The 24,563-nt window shown below is 39.9% G+C and overlaps 3 protein-coding genes, 1 non-coding gene and 1 pseudogene across 4 annotated transcripts; 3 read left to right on the top strand and 2 right to left on the bottom strand.

Moving 5' to 3' along the window:
- Positions 1-2,144: 2,144 nt before the first annotated feature.
- On the bottom strand, positions 2,145-4,046 carry LOC113747037 (myosin-7-like; annotated as a pseudogene).
- A 412-nt stretch (positions 4,047-4,458) lies between these two features.
- Positions 4,459-4,530, top strand: trnap-ugg (transfer RNA proline (anticodon UGG)). The gene has a single exon. It is a non-coding gene; the product is annotated as a tRNA-Pro (tRNA).
- A 5,786-nt stretch (positions 4,531-10,316) lies between these two features.
- LOC104920925 (transcription factor Sox-14) lies at positions 10,317-11,193 on the top strand. Its single transcript, XM_010733326.3, has one exon. It carries the CDS (start codon positions 10,347-10,349, stop codon positions 11,049-11,051), a length of 705 nt encoding a protein of 234 aa, XP_010731628.2. The 5' UTR covers positions 10,317-10,346; the 3' UTR covers positions 11,052-11,193.
- A 1,512-nt stretch (positions 11,194-12,705) lies between these two features.
- On the top strand, positions 12,706-15,456 carry cldn18 (claudin 18). Its single transcript, XM_010733327.3, has 5 exons — positions 12,706-13,354; positions 14,301-14,465; positions 14,657-14,819; positions 14,908-15,021; positions 15,104-15,456. Exons 1-5 carry the CDS (start codon positions 13,135-13,137, stop codon positions 15,198-15,200), a joined length of 759 nt encoding a protein of 252 aa, XP_010731629.2. The 5' UTR covers positions 12,706-13,134; the 3' UTR covers positions 15,201-15,456.
- Positions 15,457-16,672: 1,216 nt separating this feature from the next.
- Positions 16,673-23,122, bottom strand: selenof (selenoprotein F). The gene is made up of 5 exons (XM_010733328.3): positions 23,009-23,122; positions 21,307-21,474; positions 18,592-18,655; positions 18,052-18,101; positions 16,673-17,897 (listed from the first exon to the last, which is right to left on the bottom strand). Exons 1-5 carry the CDS (start codon positions 23,054-23,056, stop codon positions 17,766-17,768), a joined length of 462 nt encoding a protein of 153 aa, XP_010731630.2. The 5' UTR covers positions 23,057-23,122; the 3' UTR covers positions 16,673-17,765.
- Positions 23,123-24,563: the final 1,441 nt, after the last annotated feature.

Raw genomic sequence — 24,563 nt, 5'->3', positions numbered from 1 at the left:
AAAGAGACAGTTTGGAGCATCCTCAAACCAGCCATGTCAAATGATCTGGCTCGAAAAGTAACCTGGTGTGGTCTAAATGGGAAGCTGGCATTTGAAAGGCTTCAGCTTAAAGCGGTGGTAGTGGGTAAGTTTTATAACTATATTAAAGCTTTTTAAGAGGAACTATGTATTATGTATAGATTTGTGGCTTAACTAAGGCTCTCTGCCTTCCACGTGTGTCACTTATTGCCTCTCTTGACTGAAGACCAAACGCGCAAGATCGGGGCTGTCAGCTTTCTTCTCTGTGCCCCGTAACCCATTATCTCTTGGGTTAGGGTCAGATTAAACAACACAAATATACACGTCGTACCATTGTATATGATATATAACGTTATCTACTGCTCTATTGATTGATTTCTCACTGGCTTCATTGTACACATGGCCAGGACTAGAGTTAGCAAAACAGAGGAGAAGAGACCAGACTTACATAGTTCCTCTTTAATGAAGCATTCCGAGGTTATACTAGATTTAGTAAGTCTGTCTGTTTTGTCTTTGTGTATATGCTGTCACTTTTAGATGCTGTGAGAAGAAATCCCGACTGCTCCTCAGCCACTGATAATGATATTGCAAAAGCAATAAGGAGATGGTTTTACTGGGCAGGGGACAGAAACGGCGGGAGGAGGAAGCGCCAGCAAGCCAGGACCCAGCCAGGACCCAGCTAGGACTCAGCCAAGACCAAGCCAGGACCCAGCCAGGACTAAGCCAGGGCTGAATATTGAAGGCCTTTACGTTATATGTTCTACGATATGTTCTATAAAATGTTTATAAATGTCATATTTGAAAATTTAATTTTACTTTTTTAATGTAGCTTTTGGCATTATGGCCAATCTTTGGGTCAGATTAGGCTACTTTTTGGCTGGGTTGTGGGGATTTGGGGCTCTTCTGGGACATTTATGGCTATATTTTGGAAGTCTTGGGGCTCTTCTGGGACATTTATGGCTATATTTTGGAAGTCCACAATGATATGATGGTATGATTTTGGCTTTCCTAATTTGGGCCATTTATGGCCCAGACATCCACCCATAACCTTGCCAAAATGACAAGCCAGATTTGGGCCAAAGCGAAGCCAAAAGATTTTTGCTATATCTCTGAGCCAGGCCGTGTCAAGTTCACCTTGAAAAGTAAGTAAAAAACGAGCTTGTGGTGACTGAACTTTTAAGAAAAAGCAGATGAAAGAACTAAAGAGAACATCATCATTAAAAATTGTGAGTAGTTACTAAGGAATGAGTGAGAAATGAAACAGGAGCGACCTGATAACTAATGAATCGTTAATAGATAATAATGACACCGCCATAGCTTTAGGCGTAACTGTCAAAAGCAACTAAGACAATCACAACACGAGAAATGAGCTTCCTTCCATTTCATCTATACTCTTTCTGTTTCATCTATATATCCTGAATAGAAGCGTTCACTTGTATTTACTTTGTTTTCCTATTTAAGTACTGGATACGAGCTGGGAGTGATGTGGGATATCTGGGATTGATTAACAGATAAAGCATGTGCTCTTATTGTGATACTCTTTGAAATAAAAGTCAGTCTGTAACATTTTGACATTTTGGATTAAACATGTCAACTGCTTTATCTTAATTATTGTTTCTGTGATACTTCATTGATGGTGAGAAAGTGACCAAAGTCAACCAACTTTAACCTAATTGGAAAAGTATATTAAGTTTTTGCTTATGTACAGGTAGAACTACTGTCCTGTTGTACATGATGATATCCCAGGTCTAAAATTTCTCTATCCATAAATAAAATATTTAATTCCATGTGATGTAGTTTTAGATGTTTATACAACATGATTAACAAAGAATGGGAAATTATTGGGTAATGGCTTATGTATTGCCTGAGGTTATATATTATGATGCTGTAGCCTGCAATAAGCAGAAGTGCTTTCAAGACTTGACTGGACCTTGCCCCATGGATGTGAATCATGATTTTCCAAGGGAACTAAAATATTATTCTTGAGGGGTAACAGATCCCCACCCAGCTAACCAGATAAGCAGCCTACTGCCAAGCAACCACACGTCTCAGACAAATAAACTGATGCAGCTTCCCCTAACTGCAGAATAACTAACTAGAGAATAAATAAAACAGAGTAAATATTATTCAGTTGTGAAGATAGAGTTTATTGACATTTAGGAGACAATTCAACAGTTAGTTCATATTTTATGCACTCTGTCAAAAGGCTCCAAAAGGGTGTTGTCTCTTATTCAGCCTTCTCAGACTGGAAAAAAAGAAAATAAAAACATTAATAATCAATGTTTATGATATAATAGTAAATATTATTCAGCATTTATTGCCAATATTTAGACTTTCTATCTAATGTGGTTATGCAAGTTATTGTCATTAGTCTCTACACTCTCTACAGTATGTAAAGTAAATAAATAATGGTATAAAGAATAGATTTAGGTCATGAATTATCTTAAACCAGTACATTTCTGTAAAATATGATCACAGTAATGATTCACATTAATTACCTTGCCAGCATCGCGGCTCTTAGCTCTCATCTTGTTGACCTGGGACTCAGCAATGTCAGCGCGCTCCTGAGCTTCCTCCAGCTCATGCTGAACCTTTCTCAGCCTGGACATGTGGGTGTTGGCCTGCTCTTCCTGTACGGGATTTGGAATTTTTAAAGACTTTGTTAAGTTAGTAATGATAGCATTTATTATTCAATTAACGATGGTAATATAAATGTTGACTTACAGCCTCCTCAGACTGTCTCTGTAGCCTGACTTTAAGCGCAGCTTGTCCACCCGACTAAGTCTGGTCACATTTCTTGTCCTCTCAGTCCTACGCAGATGAAAGATTTAAGTAACAGAGAATAGAGATGTCAAAGTACTGTTTATTACTGAAATTAGTTTACCTGGTAGGTCACTCCTTCACTCTCCTCTCATATTTGCGCACTCCTTTTAAACGCATCAGCTCCACGTCTTTGCTCAGCCTCAACTTCAGCCTCCAGCTCACGCACCTGACTTAATGTGATGAAAATAATTATTAATTAACCAAGATTTTGAAATAATTTTAGTGAGTGATACAAAACAAGAAATGCATGTGAATTTATTCGACTCATTACCATCTGAATGTACATTCCAAAACAAAGCATTATACTACATGCAGGTCAAACCCTGGACTCCAGTTTCTGGAGCTGCTTCTTGCCACCCTTCAGTGGCGAGGTTCTCAGCCTCATCCAGACGGTGCTGCAGGTCCTTGCACTGTGACCATCAGGTTCTTCTTCATCTCTCAGGGAGCAATTATTAGGTCTTCCAGCTCGTCACTGATATCCTGCCACACACAATTATAGAAAGCTGCTTTTGGGACACTCTTATGGGGATAACATCATATATTATATATAATTTTAATATTAATTTAGGAATATATTGCATGTCTCAGTTCACTACATTTATTTGACAACTATAGTCACTAGTTGCATTGCAGATATGAATTTTAAAAGCTAAATAATAATCACTTCAGACATTGTGCTGCTTTGTTGTGGATCTAATTACTCAACAATATATTAAACTGTAACTGTAATAAGTAGTGTACATTTATTTAGGTTGTGTACTTACAGTGAGCACACATTTAATACTTTACAAGCATTTTGCTGATAATACTTCTGCACTTTTAGCTAAGCACAATGTTGAATTTACATTAAATATTGTGGTGTTACTAATTTCACTGACTGTGTGTTATCTGAGAGTCAAAAGGTTCCCAGCTGACCTGAACTTTGAGGGATTTATCTGCTACTGCATGTAAAAGTATGATAATTCATATTAACTGAAGAGCTAGCAGTTTAACTTACCTTACTGGCTTTAGTGTTCACTGATGGTTCAGTTCGCTCTCGTTCTTCAGGTTTGGATATTTCACCTTTCCTTCAGTTGTGAGTTCATCTGACTGAGTTCATCTGACTCTCACTGTCTTAATGTTCTGTATGACCGTTCCACTTTGGAGTCCTCATCATAATATTCCATTCTAGATCCATTCTCTTCACTGGTTACCATCACAACCATTATCAATGTCCACGTGTCCACGTGTACCCACTGAAATACTCTTTGTTTCAGTCCATATGCACCAGTAAAACACATCCGCACATGTTCATAATAATAAAGTTCATTATATAGGACTTACACTTGAGAGCTGCACCAAGATGTGCTGTACATGAAACCTAATTAAAATAACCCAAAAATGTTTAAACCTTTATCAGATTAACAGTTTAAGATATTTTAACTATTATATAAGCATTTATAGCTTTATAGAGATGTTAACTGTTAACAGCTTTAGTCCTGACAAGACTGGCTAATGTTTTGAAATTACTGCACAGTTTTAATGAGTTCACAAATGACATGTACATGATAAGTACAATGACAATCACAGAGAGCTTTTGTAACTATTTAAACAGTGCCTCCTGATATCTTTGCATGTGGCTCGTTGGTCTAGGGGTATGATTCTCGCTTTGGGTGCGAGAGGTCCCGGGTTCAAATCCCGGACGAGCCCAATTGTTTTTAGTTATATCTAGTATTCTTCCTATTATAAGGAACGCTTTTTTCATGCACATATGTAGTATGTTTACTTTTGTTTGGTTGGAAAATAGACTTAAAGACGTGACCGCTAATATGGGCAAAGTGCCGTCCAAAAATTGTTATACTGCTACCTTGTGGTCTTTTGGCAGTACTACACTACAGACAGAAAACAAAAGGGCCGGGCTGGCTTTATTTGATCGGGTCACCGATGCATCACGCGTGGTGTCGAAAAAAGTACAAAAAGTCCTAAAAACACGGAGCTACTGTAACTGACAGCCAACTAAATACATGACCGATTAGGGCTTCCGTATTATACATTTTAGCTGTATATTTGTTAATTAAGTATTTATGTGTCAAAAAAATAATAAATATTACATGCGCAGTTTCTGTGGGTCTGAGGCCGCCTTCATCACCTGTGTAATAAGTAAAACGTGTTTACAAATGAACACAGTCATATGTTCTAGGTCTAAATCACCAGCCCATACTTTTATTCTGAGCAGGAGGGCAGTCATATGCTCACTTAATGCCTTTCTGTCTTCACCCAGTTGGGGTTTATCTGTGCTTGCTGTTGTGACAACATCACTGCTCCCCTCCCTCCTCCGGTCCGGCTCAGGATGGTCCAGGAGATATCTCGGTAAATACCAGTCCCTTTCCCTTTCTGTTACAGCAAGCATATCATCACCTCAGGAGCCTTTATAGCCATAAGCCTCTTAGAGGCTGTCATTTGTAGAGTGGATTCATATGAAGTGTGTGAGTTTTTATATTATTTTAAGTGCCTCTTTACTGTAGCCGTCCTGTTACCTTGGCAAAGAGTGTAAGTTGAAGATAATTGACAGTATTTTAATGGATGATGTAATCTCGTTCCTCAGAGAGGAAAAAATACAGAAAGTAAAAAAACTGTACCAGTGTTTTTGCTCTTCTTTTCACGTCTTGTGTTATTTCCACTTTCCTGTCAGCCACATTTCATTTTATAAAATCAACTGAAAACTGGTAAAAAATATGAATAGACAACATATTCTGCTTTTATTTTATCTTTGTCAGAATTACATCATTTTTATGTGATAATGTTTTTGAATAAAAGTAATATTAATATACTATAACGCATACACATGTAACAGTACATAAAAAGGTTTCAGGTTGTTAGCACATGTTTAAAAAAAAATCAGGGTATTCCAGCTAAAAAAAAAAGTATTAAAATGTATAACTGCAGACGAGGCACAGTTTGTTATCAGCCCAATATGTTTTTATTACACACTTTAAAGAGCAAAGAAAACCGAAAATATACATCAAACAAACTTTAAATAATCCGCTTTGTACCTAAAGGTACTATCAGATTTTTCTGTGTGTCTCACAGAATCACAGCAAATCACTTCTCCACAGTAATCTGGACGAGAGTTTCTCTGCTTCTTGTAAGTGGCTCATTCTCTTCTGAGCTTCACTTGTACGCTTTATAAATACCACAGACAGTAAAAGAGACAATTCAGTGTTCAGTGTATATCTCTTCTAATGTGTACAGATCATGTTAAATCAAAACGTCAGAGTCATGAATTCAGAGATAAAATATCATTTCCAACATGTAAAATGCATTGCAGCCATGACCCCAAAATAAAGTCTCACCCATGGTTCAGTTTCCTCCCCCCGTCATCACCACACCATCATCACCCTCTTAACCAGTCTGTCATTTAAAGTAAGCAGCCGCCTGCTTAGCCGGCAACCTTTCACTTTTCAAGCAGCACTTAATTTACTGCAGGACATTTTAAATCTCCTGCCGCGGTGGCACTGAGTCTCTGACAAATGCCTGGTTGCAAATGTATCTCATTGACTGCTGACTCGGCTGTATTACAAGCTGGCTGATAGGGGCTCCCACAGTAATGTGGCCCTCAGGTTTATCCTCAGATGTTGGAGGAAGTGTAATAATTTAGTTTAGATGGGGCCTTAGAAAAGTGTACTGGCAGGCGGAGACGGGCAGATCTGTCTCTCGCAACCTCTGGGGATTGAAGTTATCTGCTAGTGAGCGAAAGCATATTCCACCATCAATGTGTCAGGGGGAAAGCTATTAAAACCGCTTTACTTTTCCTAAGTATCATGAGAATAAGCACAAGACTTAGTGAAATCCCCCCCAGAGTACTGAAAATCTAGTGGATTTTCCCCCTGAAATGTTTCCTAATGGACTGCTCAGAAGTGTCAGAAACTCTTGTTAGACTTGAATGTAGTTGGATTTCAGTGTATTTAACAGGAGCTGAAATGACAAAAATTGAAGTAAGAGTGCATCTAAACTTTCCACATAATCAAATGGAAACCCATTCACCAGTAAAACTCCAGTATACATACGGTGTAGAAATAAAAGTGTGCATACATACTGAGAAAATTCTGACATCAGGTTTACCGTGACGTGTGGCAAAACACAACAAACTGATCAACAGGGTTTAAACTTGAGACCTCAGCCTTTATCTCACCAAGTCTGTCTCAAGATATCATCTGTCAGAGAGGAGAGTCTGGAAACTTAAATTTGTGTGTCAATAATTCATTAATTTTTCCCACTCGCCGCTCTCTGTTTGACTGTGAGTATTATAGGACAAGTGATGGCTCTGGTTATAGTTTATAGGTAGGAAATCTGCCAGAATAGACCAATATTTACATTTATTTTATTAATTTGTTCTTCATCAATTTTTTTAGAATCCAAGAACAACTACAATCTGTAATCTTAATCTATTGGTTATTGTTTCAATTAAGTAATTTATTAGTTAAAAATGGAGAAATCACAATTTATTAAATCCCTAGGTGACATCTTCATAGTATCATTTTTCAAAACCTATGAACATCCAGTTTACGACCGCATAAAACACAGGAAAGCAGTATTACATTCATTTAAATTAAATGAATTACAATTAAAAAGCAGGAACCAGGTAATGTTTGGCATCTGTGCCCAAAATAAATCCAATTAAGTGATTATCAAAATGAATCCGATCAGCTGTCAAAAATGAAATGTCCTGCAGCAGCCTCTCCGTCTGTACTTACAGTGGCCTTTTGTTCGGGTCTCTTTCAACAATGGAAGATGAAATGCATTATAATCTATATATAATTCAGAATGTAATCTGCTCTAAGTGACTTTTAATACTGGACCCTGCTGATGAGCTGCCATTAAACCCATTATAACCTAAGTGAGATAATGCAGCAGCATCAGTGAACAATACAGCTGTCAAACACAGAAGAGCCATCTCACAAGATACAAAACACTTAATCAGGTTTGCCAATAATTATTCAGTTAATCAATACAGTAAATTAGTAGGAAACATCAGCGTTTTTTTCTCCAGCATGGGGTTGACTTCTTTTCTTGTCAGACGTTGGCACACTCCCCCGGCCCGAGCGCCCTGTCCTGCCTCTCTATGTCGTCTTTCATTTCCTTTTCACCCCCAGGTCTTTCTGTACCTGTCAATTTCTTTCTACAGTGTGACTCCTTAATCCACCTGAGTGCATGGAGGACAGTTTTGACATAAGAAGAAAAGATAGACTCCTAAGGAGAGCACCAGTATCTTTAGAGCCCAGGGGATAACCGGATTACGACAGCCATTTTGTGCTGCTGGCAGTTTTTCTTATTACCCATTTTTTCCCCCCCTCCTCATCTCTTCAGAGTTGAAATGCTGCCCTTTCTTAGAAGTAACACCAACACAAGTACACAAAAACACACACTCCATGAACTGAAACAGCTGAAAGAATAAAAATAAATCTTGGCAAACGATAGTAACAGTTTGCAAGAAACAGATTTCTCCGTGCTGCCCTTCAGATATTCTCATGTTGTTGTTCTCAGACAACACCTCTGAAGACTCTCCAAAACATGTTTCCTCTGTGGAAGTAATCATTGTCTTTGTGTGGCAGTGGTTGCCTCCTGCGTGCGAGGCCTGAACCCACAGCACAGTAGATAACAGCACAGCCATGAGGAGACAGATCAACTGTCTGACCCCTGCTGCCAATCACTTTATCCCTCCAGTCCGTCTGCTGCACACGAAACCCAGAGAAAAACACTCTATGGAAACGTCTTATCATCTCCACCACCGGCACCGTGTGCCACCACTGGATCTTTTATGTCCATTTTATTTTGCCTTTTCAAGTGGCCTGCAGTGCCTTTGATTGCAGGAGGTAAATGGAATAAAGGCCTCCTCCTTGCTGGTACCTGGATATCTAAGTTTATCTACCAAAACCTAAACCCAGAGCTCCAACTAACCGCCGCAGGTCTGTCTAAGCAGAAACACATCATCCTTCTGTCATGGTAATAATCCTTTTCGCAGAAGACATTTTTGGTGCCTTTGAGGCGGCGTGGAAGCTTTCACTTACACACCCAGAAAAAACGTTTTGAATTCCTTCCTTGTAAAATGAGCTTCCTGAGTACATACATACAGTAATCCCCTATTGTTACCTATAAGCACCTTCTGAGCAGCAGTGTACACATAAAGTATGCTGTATATAATTTATAGTTAAGATATTTCTCAGACGATTCTCTGTCAATGTCATTTCAATAACAGACGGGGCAGCTAAAGCATATATTTGATCAGATAAGGTATAGTAATTATGAAAACTGTAACAACCAATGGAGTCACCCAGGGCCAGTGAATTATGGCCGTGATTAATATTGATTTTGCAGAGTATGGAGGAGGCAGAGGTGAGCCGCCCGCACACATATTGATGTATAAGAAAACCTGCATGCCATCATGGGTAAGAATTTAAATGAGTAATGGTGTCAGGTTTAAGTTTTAAAAAGTAAGAGTAAATAATGAGAATGCAAGAAAGATGGAGGCACGTTTAGAGAGTACAATCACCTCCCACTGACCTGTGGCCTGTTTCCTTTGAGTCTGTTTTATAAAGGGTCATGTCTTCTGTTTTTTGGGCCCATTTTGGAAGTTTTAGCTGTTTTTATGAGACATTTTTTAGACCGATTCCACAAAGACTCCCAGATAACTTGGTAAGCGGTTATATTTGGAGCAACATTTTATTCTGTAGGTCTGAAATATCTTAATAATTTCCTTGTAAGTTATTAGAAAGAACTATGTATTTTAGTTTCATGTTGTTTTTCAAATAATTTATACTTGCAGAAAATATAATTAACAGTCTTTGGAGGGCCCTAGTATTTCTAAAATTCTGGCTACACACAGACTCACAAATATTCAGCAAATTCCACTCAGATCTTCTGAAAGAGATTTACAGTTGAGCAAATGAGCCATACTGGTCATTATAAGGCAGTGGGGAGATGCGGTGCACTTCTATCTCTCACAAGACCTCCTAATTTCTAGTTTTATGCTCGTGTTTCGCAGTAAATGCTTTCTTCGCTGGTTTCCTGCCTGCCTGCACTTGTCTCGGTCTAAACTGTTGGAGAGGGAGAAGGAGGGAGTCCCTGACAAATGTTGTACAGTCACTTTTGTGAAGGGATTACAGTGCTCTCTCTCATTCCTATTGGCTTGGCCCGCCGTGACAGTGTTGTGTTGATGAGTGGCTGACATGCCCAGCATCATCCATAACAAGCTTCCAACTTGGTCCTGTGTGACTCCCATTCATGCGTCCAGGCTTTGCGCTTTATGTGCTTTTCCACTCCACTTTGTTCAAACGCTTCAGTCAATTTGGAATTACGGTTTCCAGTGTTTTCCTCACCAGAGAGAGAGAGAGAAAGAAAACATTTATACAAGTCTTTGACACTTCTTCACCACTTTTACGCACGAGAGGAGCATGCGCTTCATGGAGAGGTTGGCTTAATTTAAAGTAGGACCGGCTGTGTTTTTAATTAATGTGTCACTTTCTGATATGGCAAAACCTTTAGATCACATCAAAAGACCCATGAATGCGTTCATGGTGTGGTCCAGAGGCCAGAGGAGGAAAATGGCCCAGGAAAACCCAAAGATGCACAACTCTGAAATCAGCAAGAGACTCGGCGCGGAGTGGAAACTGCTCTCCGACTCCGAGAAACGTCCGTACATCGACGAGGCCAAGAGGCTGCGGGCTCAGCACATGAAGGAGCATCCGGACTACAAGTACAGACCCCGGCGGAAACCCAAGACTCTCCTGAAGAGGGACCGTTTCCTTTTCCCGCTGCCGTCTTTACTCGGGGACGCGGCGGAGCATTTGAAGGGATTTTCCATGGACTCCTTTCTTGTCCCCGGGGATAAAACCAGAGCTCTCTTCGCTCCCGCCTCCTCCTCCTCCACCTCTTTCTCGCTCCTGGAGCCCGTGGCGCAGTTCAGCACCGGCGCTGTCCAGCGGATGACGGACATACCGCACACTCTAGCCGCCGGCGCTCTGCCCTTCAGCGCGCACACGTTTGGATACCAGACTGGAGGGTTTGGGGGTCTGGCTTGCCACGGACAGCACACCCACACCCACCCGTCACCCTCTAGCCCGGGGTACGTGGTTCCGTGTAACTGTAGCGCCTGGTCTGCTGCCAGTTTACAGCCTCAGGTGGCCTATATCCTCTTCCCTGGAGGGATGGCCAAGAGCGGCATGGACTCGTAAACTTCAGCGAGCTCCAGTGTGTGACAGACACGGGAAAAGTTTGCGCACAGGACGTTCACATGTAATATCACAAAAGAATAAGAACTAAGCTACAATACCGAAAAAAACGAAAATCACAGGCGAGTGTCTCCGCAGATATTAAAATGCCACAAATTGCCGTTAACTCAGCCTGTTACTGAGCTCCAAAACGAACCACAAGTCCCCGTATTACTCGCTATTCAATGTAAATGCAGAGTAAATAATTGAGGCGTAATGTGAAGATACTATTTTGTTACTTTTTGACAAAAAACACAAATTCGAAACAGTTAAAAACAAAATTTAGGAGGCCATAACCAAAATGAATTGTGAATATGAGGAAGCCTGCAGGAGCCAAATGATTTTTATGTCTGTTTATTTACCAAAAAGGGGATTAAGTCCAAGTTTGAATTAATTTTTGCACTTCATTTACCTCACTTTATTCAGTATGGACCTGTTTCTTATTTGAAAAATGATAAATGTCTCCATAAAATGTCTTATAATTTCACTTTTTTTTTCTTCATTTGGTGTGAGTTGTTTTCAAAGTAATTCTGTAAAAAAGGTCTAAACATTTGACTATAAGCAATCAGTTTGGAATAATCAGTCAGTTGCTGTTCACCTTTTCTTGCATTTTTAAATATTATCAATGTGTTATTTCTAAATGTTTTGGTTAAATGTCATTTTATGTCAGACATCAGTTAAGCAGCACCTGTTCATGACTCTTATTTAAAGCTGACTTTTAATCTCCAGATAAGGTGCACAACAAAGACAGAAGACTAGCACATATAATGCAAAGAATGGAAGAAACACAAGTCTGTTGAACTGACAAAAAACATTAAATTTTCTAGTCACATCTTTTCTGGCGACTACTGTATGAGTTGTGTTCTTTGTACGTGAGTGTGTGAGCAGGAACTAGAACAAGCCTGGCTCATGATAAGAGATGGATAGAAACTTCTCTACTGCCCAGTTGTTGACAAAGTGATAAGCTCAAAAGTTGAATCATGGGAATCATATGAGGTACTGTTTGTTTGACAGTTAGTAAGAGGGAATAAGTCATCTCATTGAAACCGTTGAGTTTCAGTCTCAGTGTGCGGCATTATCAAATTTACAGGAAAGACCCGGCCACTGATGCTATGGCAGTATAATTGGGTCAGCGGGTATTTTTACCTTTAGAAATGCAACAAATGTCCTTGACTGGACATGAATCTGGTTGTAATTACGCAGTCAGCATCTTAAACCTTTGGCCACCAGTCAGAGGCTTTTCACTTGACACCCTGGGCAGCCCAGGGGAAGAGAAAGTTCTTAGGATTAAGTGGCAGGTTTAAAGTCCACATGGTGTTGAGATTTGATCTTGCTGAAATGTCCTTGAGCAAAACATCAAATCTTTGTTAATCCAAAGGTTTAGGGATGCAGCTCTGTAGCTGAGTTTGACCTTTGACCTCCCTCTGGATGTAAAAAAAAAACAAAAAAAAAAACAGGTGTTGGTTACCTAATTTTTGAGGCCTGATTTGATTTTTTTTGTTGTAATTAAGAATGTCCTCTTGTAAAGTGTATAATTTTCTTCTGTGTTTGTCTTCTTTCATTTCTGCTGGCCCCGTACATCAGACATGTGTTGATAAGGCAAATTTCTGCATCATTTAATCACTCATATACCAATGGTTGTTGGCGGTCTCTGTGCAGTCGGTGATTCAGTTTCCCATATTTACATTTAAACAGTCAGTCTTCATTTAGGTGCCAGGTGTTCCTATCACCGCTGTGTCCACACCTTTCAACAAAAAAATAGCCCAACCCATGCAGCCGTATCGCCCACTGGGTGAAACCCAACCGTCTCCACCCAACTTCACCATCACTACAAAGTGCCACTTCGCCCATTTTCATTCTCTGCCTGCAAACCACACACCTGCTCACCTTTGGCCTCTACTTAAACTCATTTACATATTCAGCTAAACTTCAAGCATTGGTCTTTTTTTTCTTTCTGGTTATACTGGACACAAACCACCCTGCACACATACACACACACACACATTGTGCCTCTTACATTTCCTAGCTTCTGAAGGAGGAAACGACGATGGCGCCTTCAATTCTGCAGAATGGTGGATTCGTTTTGGGTTTGATCGGTGCGGCAGCTCTCATCGCAGCTACTGCAATGAACAAATGGAGTGTGAAGGACAGGCAGGGGGATGTGGTGACATCGGTTTACACCTACAAGGGTCTGTGGCAGGACTGTGAGACGGCTTCCTCAGGATTCACAGAGTGTCGCCCACTCTATGGCCTCCTGGGCTTCTCAGGTAGGACAAAACTCTCTTATGTTTTGATGAACATGAGTTCATTGTTTGAGGAAATTAAAAAGGCCTCAACTCTCCCATTTCTACTCTTAAAATATTTGATGTTTACTGAGCTTTCTCTGGTCACAGGGACATTGGGTTGGGTGAAGTGAGTAGCAAAGTTTAAGGAAGTTGTAACTAAACTGTGCAGTACCAGGTTTAGGAGGAAGTTCTCTAAACTAGTTCTTCTCAAAGAAAAGAAAGGAGGTTTTTAAGGTTTGTGAGACGACTCTCATTCAGTCATGTGTAAATTGAATAGAAGGATAACCCTTCTCTCATGTTTTTGGAAAATATTATATAAAACCAAATATGATGATGAGATGAGCAGCCTGTTAGAGCATCTTATATCTCTTGTAAAGTCCTGTATTCTAATAATAATCAATTATATTGTCATTTAGTGTAATTTTAAATTCAATTTAAGGGGAAACTGAAGTGAATTGGAGCAAATCAGTTTGGACTTTTTCTCGTGAGGTGTTGAAGGGATAAATGTGATTATTTCACAAAAGGAAGCCAAAAAACAAAAAGTCTTTGCTTGGTATAATTTATCATTCTTGAAACAGACAATGTTTTTAAATTATTTCTATGTTCAGTTTCAGTTGTTCTTGTACAAACTCTTATTCCTGTGTCAAACCTTTTCCTATCAGTATTTGCATTAGCACCAGTGCATTCTGGTCACTATAACGGGCGGCCAGGCCAAGACTTAGTCAACATAGTTATCAGAAACAGAACAAACAACAAGCAAAGGGCAGGTTCCTACAGCACCCCTACTGCAGGAGAACACACATCACATAAAAAGACTATTATGCATCTGTTAACATCGTCCTCTTTGGAGAATTAAGAGCGTTTGCTGTAAATTTATGTCACAGATTTTTTTGAAGAGGTCACTGAGCATGTGTTTTCTGTCCACCAGGTGCCTTCCAGGCTGTGCGAGCCCTGATGATAGTTGGCGTGGTACTGAGTGTCCTCGGGACGTTCATATCAGTTTTCTCCCTGAGCTGCCTCACAATGAACAAGATGGAAGAAACCTCAAAGGCCAAGATGAGCCTCACCGCTGGCATCATGTTCATCATCGCTGGTAGGGCTAGAAATAAGAAACAATTAGAGTACATCTAATAGGAAGTTAATTTGAGTGATGTCGCCACTGTGGACCCAACAGCTCATCATAATATTCTTTTAAACCTTTTGTTGTCATGGTGATGAACAAATGAAAAGTTACTATATGAATAAATCACTGAGCTCATCTGTCTCTCTGTACCTTTCTCTCAGGCGTGTGTGGCATTGCAGGAGCTTCTATCTACGCCAACCAGATTGTGGCCAGTTTCAGGATGGCCACCTACCCCAACTATGGAGGAGGAATGGGGATGGGTGGAATGGGTGGAGGAATGGGCGGGATGGGTGGAGGAATGGGAGGAATGGGAGGAATGCCCACGTAAGATATAACATTTATTATCTTACTTGTGCTTTCATATTCTCCGCATTATTGGTCTTGTTTGTCTGAATATTATTTGTCTTTACAGATACACATTCGGCCCTGCACTGTTTGTAGCCTGGATAGGTGGGGGCATCCTGGTTGTTGGAGGGATCCTGAAGTCAATGGCGTTCAGAGAAATGGTGAAAGATGAAAAACCGAGGTGAGTCTCCTCAGTGGATTTATTTTAGACTGAATTATATGCTCTTCTTATGTGTATCTAACCTGTAACTATACTTTTTCAGTTACCCAGGCGTTGTCTACAAACCTCAGTCCAACACCAGATCCGACCTGAGCGATCACCATTCAGAGGGCGTCAAGAAAGATCGCAATTATGTGTAACAGCTTAAGTGCTGGCAACTTGTGTTTGCTAAGGCGTGTGCTTTTAGGTTTCCGCATGCAGCATGCTTTGTGGGAGGTTTATTTTTCCATTTGCCCCAAATACGCATTCAATAATACTTAATACTTAATAATACTCTTTACTATCTGATAATGAGAGTAAATCATGTCTCTCATTTTACCAGAAAGGAGCAAAATATTTAGTTTTCATATGCACATCTCAGTGGTTACTAAATATTTATAAATGCTTAGATGCTGTGTGCAATTGAAGTTTTTTTTTTAACTTGAGTTTTGTTAAAATCATTTTTTTTATTTTTATGTTAATAAAACATTGATTTGTGGAATATGTGTGCTGGTTCTTTGAATTACCATAAAATAATATTATACATGAGTAAAGACATATTCATATATGAGTGCCCTTGATTCAAGTGTATCTGAAGCCAACTTGCAGCAAATAATCTTCTATTCAAACTGACAACAGCACTCCTTGGAAAGAAGCTCCAGCATGCAAAGTAAAAGCCAAAGTTACACTGCTGCCTTTGTTTATCCCGTCTGGTAGCTGTATGAGAAAGTAACAGGAGAAGCTGGAGATGGTAAATCCAGGTCAGTGTCTCTTAAGGCGATACAATAAACTTCTTCCAAACTACTTCAACTACAAAGAACTTCTTTCCAGCTCGTTCATGCTGCAAAAAGGTCAATCAGAGGGTGTTTGGTTCCTCTTCCCTTTTAGATAACAGTTGATAAGGAAATACAGAGCCAAATCTTTTGTGGAGAGAGAGCTGTAGGTGTGTAATATGGTAAGGAAATCTTAAAAGGGGTGAGCAGAGTCCAAGAAAACCTGGTCTTAAAAGCTTCTTACTCATAGACATTAGTGTAATATTAATCTCTATAAACAGATATCTGCATATGAATACAGAATCTGTAGGCACGAGAAACATTAACTTCCATTTGTAGTCTGAATAGTATTGAACAGTCGGGCTTGAGCGGGCTTTGGTTGCAACAGTCTGAGCAAAAGAGTTGGAACCCATCAGCTATTGTTTTACAATAATTTAGCTTTTTGTTATCTGCATTCATATATAGATGTATGTTTAGAGAGCTGTGTCTTCCTTGTCATTGTCATGTATTTAGTTGCTAATCAGACTGCAGAGGAAGTTTTGGCCCCAGATATCTGCTGGCTACAATGGACACCAAGAAACACTGATACATATCTAGATATATTCTACGCTTCAGGGCTACATTACAAGAACAACTTACTAAGTATGTTTTGTAACTATCTGTGTGCAGTCAGGGTGCCCAACTGTCACACACTGAGCCACAATGTTGTTCCAGACCACTAGATGTCAGCAAATTCATTGGGTTTACCTAAATTTGAGGCAAAACACCTACAGAGAAAGGCAGTCATCTAGACTACAATAAGATGATTATGGTATTTATGACAAAAAAATAAAAAATAAAAATCAAGCTACAGACAGAAAAACCATCAGAGACTTTGTTTATTGTTGCATATTTAAACAGTCACCACACTCGCTCAAAAACAAGCATCCAAAATAAATCCAGTTTCTCTTCAAAGCTAAAGAGGCCAAAAAAAAAACACAAATATACATCAGACCTCACATCCCAGCATTGGTTTACTGTGAGGTCTTCACTAATGTGTGATTCAGCAAAGACTTCTGCATTTGGAGAGCAACTAGGATTCATTCTCACTACAAACCCCATCAGTCACAATGTCAAGTTATAAAAAAAAAAAAAAAAAAGTATACAAGAATATCAGACTAACAGGAGGGAAACAGAAACTCCCACAGGTAGACAATAATAAGTCAGGTGTGCATTGATTTTTAAATCTAAATGGACCCACTTTGAGCCATGATTCATCTGTAATGTTGGTCATTATTTTGGATGTGCTGCCCATATGGGCTCTGTGATTATGTGTTTTTACACTTTCACATAAGTTATTTGGTAAAACTCGGACACAAAATTCATCATTTCCCAGATACAAAAACTGTCATATAGAGCAGTGATTTCACAACCGTCCATCAAGGCCAAGGTGTGTACAAATTTGTAAATAACGGCGCAGTTCACTCAAACCACAAAAAAACATTTTTTCCCTCACATTCCCATAGTAGACTCTATCCATGTAGATAGTTTTAGTTTAATGTGCTCAAATGTTAAAAGATCTGTCTCTTGTGATTTCTGCAAACTAAATACAATAAAGGGGGAATGTTTTGTTTGTGGTGCTTAAAATTAGATTAACATCTACAAATGTTTCCAGAAATAAAGCTCTGTTGCTACTATTTCTTTAGTAGAAAGTAGTTCTAATAAAAAAAAGTCTTGATATATAGTAACCAGGAACTGTTAAGTATTTTAGATGTTACTTTTCAATGCTGTGAGCACCACAAACAAAACTGTATTGAGTGATATTGGAGAGATATTTTTAAACCACTCGCACACTCAACAGAAAATATCTGCATGCCTAGGCACCACTGGAGGGATTGTAATTTGAGTGAACAGACCATTTAACTAAAGCCTAAAAACAAAACAAACAAACAAAAAAAAGTTGGTTTCTTGTGTCTATATCCGGTCTAATTTCTCACTCAGGAACTCCTCTACGCTGTCTGTGTTCCACTTGAGGATGCTGAGCTCTTCAGCGATGTTCCCGTTATCGTCCAAAAGCTTTAATACAGGATCTGAGCCTCTAACGTACTGCCGTGTGGGAGGGGGGGAGCGGGAAAGAGAGAAAAGAGGTTAGCCTTCAATACAAATAAAAAAAAAAACAATCAAAAGGATTGTTTGAGAGTCAACATAATTTGATTAATCTTCGAGCTGTTACATCGTCAAAGCAATTCATCGCTCCTACCTTGATCTGAAGACCCTTGAACATTTTTGGCTTGTCACTCCTGACAAAAGCTGAGGAGAAAAAAACCCAACAAACACCAGTGAGACAAATGTCAGCAATGAATCAGTTAATTAGCCTTTCTATTTTAGTACGGAGCTCCCTAATTAGTGACAACTGCTAAAACCTCCTGAGAATGCAGCGTTAACAGCAGCGGAGACAGTTGAAAAGACAGGATGGCTACAGCTGAGGTAAACAAACGACAGCCATATGGCACAGACAGGGCTCCAGACTTCTACCCTCATACTGAGGAGAGCTGCAGTATCTCCATCAACGTAACCTGACACTGAATTAACCGAATGTGACACTTAGCAGAGATGGGAGGTCTAGTCTTCTGGCGTTTTAGACCACCTACCACAAAAAGAGATTTCAAAGGGATTCTTTTCACACACACCCCCGTTGATTAAGACACAGAAGCAAACAAAGCACAAGCTCATCAAAGAGCATTACTGTCTTTCAAAATAAGATATCAGAGTATAAATATGTCCCAATAGAGAAACTCACCTTGGACTTGGGGGAACCTCCCCAGTTTTCATCCACACACCTCGAGGATGGCCCCAGCATAGAGCTGTGTGTAGAGAAATGCAGTGTTAGGTAGTCCATGAGGAGGATTTTTGTTTCCCCCACACATCAATGCCCGCACACAGAGAGAGAACGGGCCGTGGCTCTGCTGGTGGTAGGTCGCCTGGCCTGGAGGAGTAATCTGATTCAGGCAGTCTGATTCATAAACGTGTCCAGGTGACTCCTTGGGGGTCATTAAACTGTGAGCCTGTGCATATGGAGCAGGGCTGATGGATGGCGGTTTGTGCAGGGCTCACTTGTAATCAAACCTCCAGCACCAATATACAATAAGTTAGAGAAAATTGGAGTGTCACTGCCGTATTTCAAGACCATGCTCTGCTCGCCATTTCACTGAGGAGAGTGGTAAACGGCCTGGTTGGCTGGTTCACACCGCAAATTAAATTACACATGCAAAGCTAAGATCCTGTCCTCTTCCTCTTCTTTTCTGTAAACAATCCAGCATGGCTGAAATTAAATATATGTGCTTTTTTCTCTAACACGTAGACCAGAGACAAGTCATGACTCTGCTGAGAACAGGAATCTAAGGAACAAATGACAGCCCACTTACTGGACTGAAACAATTTAACTTTTCAAAATTGTCATAATTAGCCAATAACCCTGTCCATCAGTGCTCCAAAACCAAAAGCAAGCATGAAGCGTATTACTTTGTCTATAAAGCCACCCGTGTTTTCTCTTTATCTTGCTTTAAAGACTTGCAGGCAGACAGAAACTATGTTCATCCTAAAAAACAACTCAGCACAAAGAAGAAGTGATGCAGTACTGTCAATTAGCAAAACACATATTACAAAATACAAAAGTTAAGAAAGGAAAAAGGTTGCAATGAAATATAATCAACAGATATTTAAGACCACAAAGATTTTAAATGTATTTAATTGTTGGTTTAAGGGATTTCAGTTCTTGTAAATGAGGATTATTAAGTTATTATTCTGGATTAATAAAACCTGACTCTTTAAAAAAAGCATTTTTAGTGTGACTCAAGATTAAAAGGATAAGGATACATCTCCTTATTATGACACTGGCTCCTACTGAAGCGGTAAGTCGTTAAATACAGGACAAAACAAACAGAGTTTTTATTTTTTTTAAACAAGGCTGAATCATTTCCTAAAACGTTTGGGATGTTTTCAGCTACAGACCTTTTGTGCTAATTGGTATTTATGAAAGCACAACGCTGTTGGCTGTATTTAATCAAAATGATCCGCAGTGTTTGTTACAATGAGGGAAAATGTATCGAGTGCAACACTGAGACACTGGACAACAGCTCTATGACAAAGAGGAATAAGATACAACAGGCTTTGTCCACAGAGACTATACTAAGCAGATCAGCTCATTGTTGTTTCTGGCTTCTTTTCGGAGTTTGTTGACAATAACAAATAGAAGAAGCCACATGTATCCTCTCAGGCTTTAAAGCCTTCTTGTGTTTTTGTCATCAACTGCACACTATACCGGACTGAGAGACTCTCGGGAAGTCTACAGAGGCATACTTGTATGGTGGTGCCCAGGGGAACCGGGATGCTAATGTGCACAGGGTTCTCCGCGGAGAAGCACACTTTTGAAAATGAGTAACCGAAATGCCCTCCATGCTCAGTGAATCTTACTAATCGACTAGGCTGCGCAATAAGCCATTTCTCAGAGGGTTTAATGACACGGCACTGATGTCAATTGCAAGACTGAAAGAATTCTTAAGGCAGATAATTGTTGCTGTTTGAGGAGAAAATGTGCTCAGTGACACTGTCGTTTCTACGGGTGCCCTCGGAGTGCAGCTGGAGACAGCCGATTGCTCTTCTAAGTGACATTTTCACTCAAATCGTGAGGAGGCCGAGGAGTAATCTCTGTGTCTGAAACAGACAGAGTTATCATCAAGAGGTGTAATGAGGCGTACGCTACCCTTTTCCAAGGTGCTGTTGCTAGGATACGACACACTCTCGGGGCTTGGCTTAATCAAAGAAAAAATTACGTTGTTTTTCCACCATCAGTTGACTCGCTGTTTATCCGTCAGAGCCCAGCAGGGACTTCTTCTGAATTTGCTGTAATCACCGGAGCAATGAATGCACAGTAACACACGCCGGTTATGGAGAGGTTGTTACTGCAAAACTTGACAATTTGACCCCAGGGGGAGCATCAAACTGGGGTTAAGGAGCTTCTCTCTGCACATCAGGGGAAAAGATTGAGACGGATAAGCAGTGACAGTTCGTGTGTGTGTGGCGGCTCAGATCGGATGCACAGCTGCAAACAGACGTGGTGACAGAGAGGTTAAAACTAGGTTGTTTTTAGTAGCAGTTCAAATGAAGGGAAATGTGATCCTGTCAATAACTGTGACATGTTCTGACAAGGAGGTCCTCTGAGGAGGAGCCTGTCTTCAGTGAAGCTCAGTAAATGACCAGAGACAGCAAGCAGATCAGGTCGCAACCCCACAATTACTAAACGGCCTGTTGTGCCTCATGAAATTTGTCAAGCGGCAGTCACGCAGCACCAAATGAAAACAACTTCATTTCATCATTTTACACTTTTCGTTAGCCGTCTCTTTACAATGAATCTCCTTTGATAAAGGTCTTTGCAACGAGCCCCTCGCTGTGACTAAATCTAGACAGGCAATGACTTCCAGTTCGCCAGTTCCACGAGCTCCGTTGTTCTCCTTACCTTGCGCGCTTCCATCTGGGCCTCCTGCTGACAGCACTGCCGGCAGCCGGGCTGGAGCTTGGTGAGGCTGAACTCCCCGAGCAGGTCACAGGAGCTGCACAGCAGGTTGCTGGAGAAGCCCAGCTCCCTGCATGCCTCAGACGACAGATCAGCTCCGTACGCCGACAGCTGGAGAGAGGAAGGAGAGGATTAGAGAGATGCAGAGAGGAAAACGTGTGCTTACTTCTCATGTGCGGAGTGTGAGGATAAAAAAGATTATGTGACTGATAAACAAGCCTGAACTTTGTGCAGATTTCAAAGTGCAATAAGCAATAACCATGCGATGTGACAAATGTGCATCACTGTGCACACTTCAGTGTACTGTAATGATTGACTTTAATGATTCCACACCGGGGAAACTCACAATATATAGGACAGTAGTGCTATAGCCAAAGTATCATGTACCAAAGTGTGTTCAGTTTATGACAAATCTAATGACTTTTCCCTCAATTAACCCAAACTGACATCTTAGTATAAAGTATTTACCTAGTATGACTGACAAAATGAATAAATTATGAACAAATAAGCAGTAAAATTAGAAAATTAGACTTTTGCTGATTGACTTATGTAGGAATATGGAAGGTCAATTAACAGGATGTAGTCTGAGGTGCTACATCCTCTTTGCTGGCAAACCTGGCACGGCCAAAGTCCGCCCTGGGGGCCAATCACGGCCCGTGGTCAGATTTCATGCGGCTCGCAGATTCGTTATTAGAATATATTATTTATAGCCCGCTAGGATTGTCAGATACTGTATGGCTGGAAGTTGTTTTTTTTTGGGTGACATAAAGCACCTGAATGCACTAAACGTTAAGGTCTAAAGGACATAACTGCTGGTGTTATGTATCTGCAGATGTGACACAAAATATGCCTTTCTGAATGATCTTGTTTGAACATTTAAAACTTTAAACGTCAACAGACTTTGCATTACTCATAATAAATCATGTTTAAAATGAACATGAGGTTAAGATTTTATGCAAACTTTGTACATTTGTATGTAACTTTTTATTGTTTTCTATTTTTTTTAGATGTTAGTGTTGGCCCCCGGGCATCTTCACATTGTCAAATCTGGTCCTCCTCTTCAAAACTAGTTTGGACAGCCCTGCTTTTATCTCTCGTCAGCTCTGGTGTCACGATGAACAAACAGACTCAGCTGTCTGTTTTCACTTTCGACATTCAGGAAATTCAGCTCTCACATTTAATTACCCCATATTTTTAAAAACAGCTCCTGATGATCTGTGTGGTTTGTTACTCTCTCCCCCGATGTGTTTATCTGTAAAGACACCGTGTTGTTTATCCGCAGGTTTATGACTCATTTCACCGAGACAGATTTATAAACACACTTACAACACCGGAAGTCATGATTTCTAATATATCTACTTGCGTTTCTCTTTTAAATCGCGCGTCCAGCAGTAAAAACCTGCCCGCACATTGTAAAATAAAGTTATCTAATAAACAAACATCGAGCAGGCTCCTCTTTCACGCCGGGGCTCGCGCGGCTCTGTGGATGAGCCACGTCATGTTGGAGCTCCGGTTCAAGCAGCACGCGGCGAACAAACCGTTACGTTACCGTGTGGCCGCTGACAGCTCAGCGAGCCGGTACCGGTGAGTGTGGAGCTCGTCTGACGCGGACACAGTTGCTGGTTTTCAGCGTTAATGAACTCACCGTCTGTAAAAGAGACAGCAGCCACAGCAGGTACACCTCTGCCGCCATTTTGGAGCTTTGTTAGCAGAAACTGCTCCAAGGACCCCTGTATTTACAGTAAGGGCTGCCTCTTTCGCGCCTGACCGCTAACCCTTTATTTTTATTATTTATTTATTATTTATTTATTTATTTATTTATTTATTTATTTATTTATTTAAAGAATATTTTTATTGAACTGTTTACACATCCACAAATAGGCAATAACCACAATAATGATAATTGTTGCTAAATGAATCCATCCAATCCATGAAATAGGTAGTCGCAGTACTTCATGAGAGTCTGCATGAGCTTTGTGTTCAGTTTATAGTATTTGTGGATTATGCAACTATAAATGTGAGTGTGCATACATAGCAATATGGGAATTTGTTTGTCAAATTCTCTCTTTCATGGTATACGTGCATCTATATATGTGAGTGTGCATCTACATTATCCTTCTATTTTTTTTTTTTTTGACTTTCTTTTCTTTGGCCCTGTGAGGGGTGGGCCGTGGGCGGGTAGGGTTGATTTGTTGTCATATGTTCACTGTTCTGTAACCTGGAAAACAAAAAAGGTTAAAGGTTTCCACACATGGTTATATAAGTCAGTCTCTCCAACACAATACAAGAAGCCATCTGCTTTATCCACACATTAATAAAGGGTATATCTATTTTCCTCCGTCATGCAAATTCTTATTACCTATCGTAAGACTGAAATAAAGACTTGACCATCAATTGTGTTGAAGTAATTTTATTCTTCGCAAAGAAGGTCACGCAGTCATACAGAGTGCATAGCAGTCTGCAGAGTGAAAGACAACAAGTCACACTAGAGCAAAGTAGAAGAAAATGACGACTATGGTCATTATGATGACTACAAGGGAGAAAGAAGTTGATAGCAGAAATAATTCAAAATAAGCATCTTAATACAATTCTAATAGCACATGTCCAAAATTTTTCCATCACACCTCGAAGAAAGAGTGATAATCCTCCTGGAGTATGCTGCAGAAGTACAAAGTCAATTAAAGATAACTTTTTAGGAGTAACAATAAAGTTCTTTGGAAAATATCAAGTATACATATTTCTGCCTAGTGAGGCACCTTCACTCCAACAATCTCAGATATAGTCAGAACAACTGCTTTCCAGTATTCTTTTTTTTTGATTTCTCAGTCCCATACACAATGATGCAGAGTACTACGGAGCCCCTAAAGTCCTAAGATGCTAATTTTTCATGTTGTGTTTCTGTTGTGACCTGGCTTCTTGTTCAATAAACAATAACTTTGCAGTAATTTCTTCTCCATTAAGCAAAAAGAGAGAGTTTAAGAATTTGAAAGAGCAAAGGGGAAAGGGCAAAAGATTTGTTTTTGATATTATAGCTGGCGATAGGTATGGTGCATATGATCATTTAAAGTGTTTAAACTATAGTTTTATAATTCTCATTAACATCACATGGTGGTTGTGGTTGTGCATCTGAAGCCGTTAGCCATTTATTTGTATCTACTCTTGCAGTAATATTAATAACATTATTATTTGTATCATGGTCA

Source organism: Larimichthys crocea, chromosome XII (genome assembly GCF_000972845.2).
Source record: "Larimichthys crocea isolate SSNF chromosome XII, L_crocea_2.0, whole genome shotgun sequence".
Taxonomy (NCBI): domain Eukaryota; kingdom Metazoa; phylum Chordata; class Actinopteri; family Sciaenidae; genus Larimichthys; species Larimichthys crocea.
This window is presented reverse-complemented; position numbering and strand designations above follow the sequence as displayed.

Bases quoted from the DNA above. Each gene is read 5' to 3' on its own strand.
- LOC104920925 (XM_010733326.3), top strand. From the start codon at position 10,347: ATGGCAAAACCTTTAGATCACATCAAAAGACCCATGAATGCGTTCATG.
- cldn18 (XM_010733327.3), top strand. From the start codon at position 13,135: ATGGCGCCTTCAATTCTGCAGAATGGTGGATTCGTTTTGGGTTTGATC. The intron at 14,466-14,656 runs GTAGGGCTAGAA...CCTTTCTCTCAG, and splicing joins CATCATGTTCATCATCGCTG to GCGTGTGTGGCATTGCAGGA. The intron at 15,022-15,103 runs GTGAGTCTCCTC...ATACTTTTTCAG, and splicing joins GTGAAAGATGAAAAACCGAG to TTACCCAGGCGTTGTCTACA.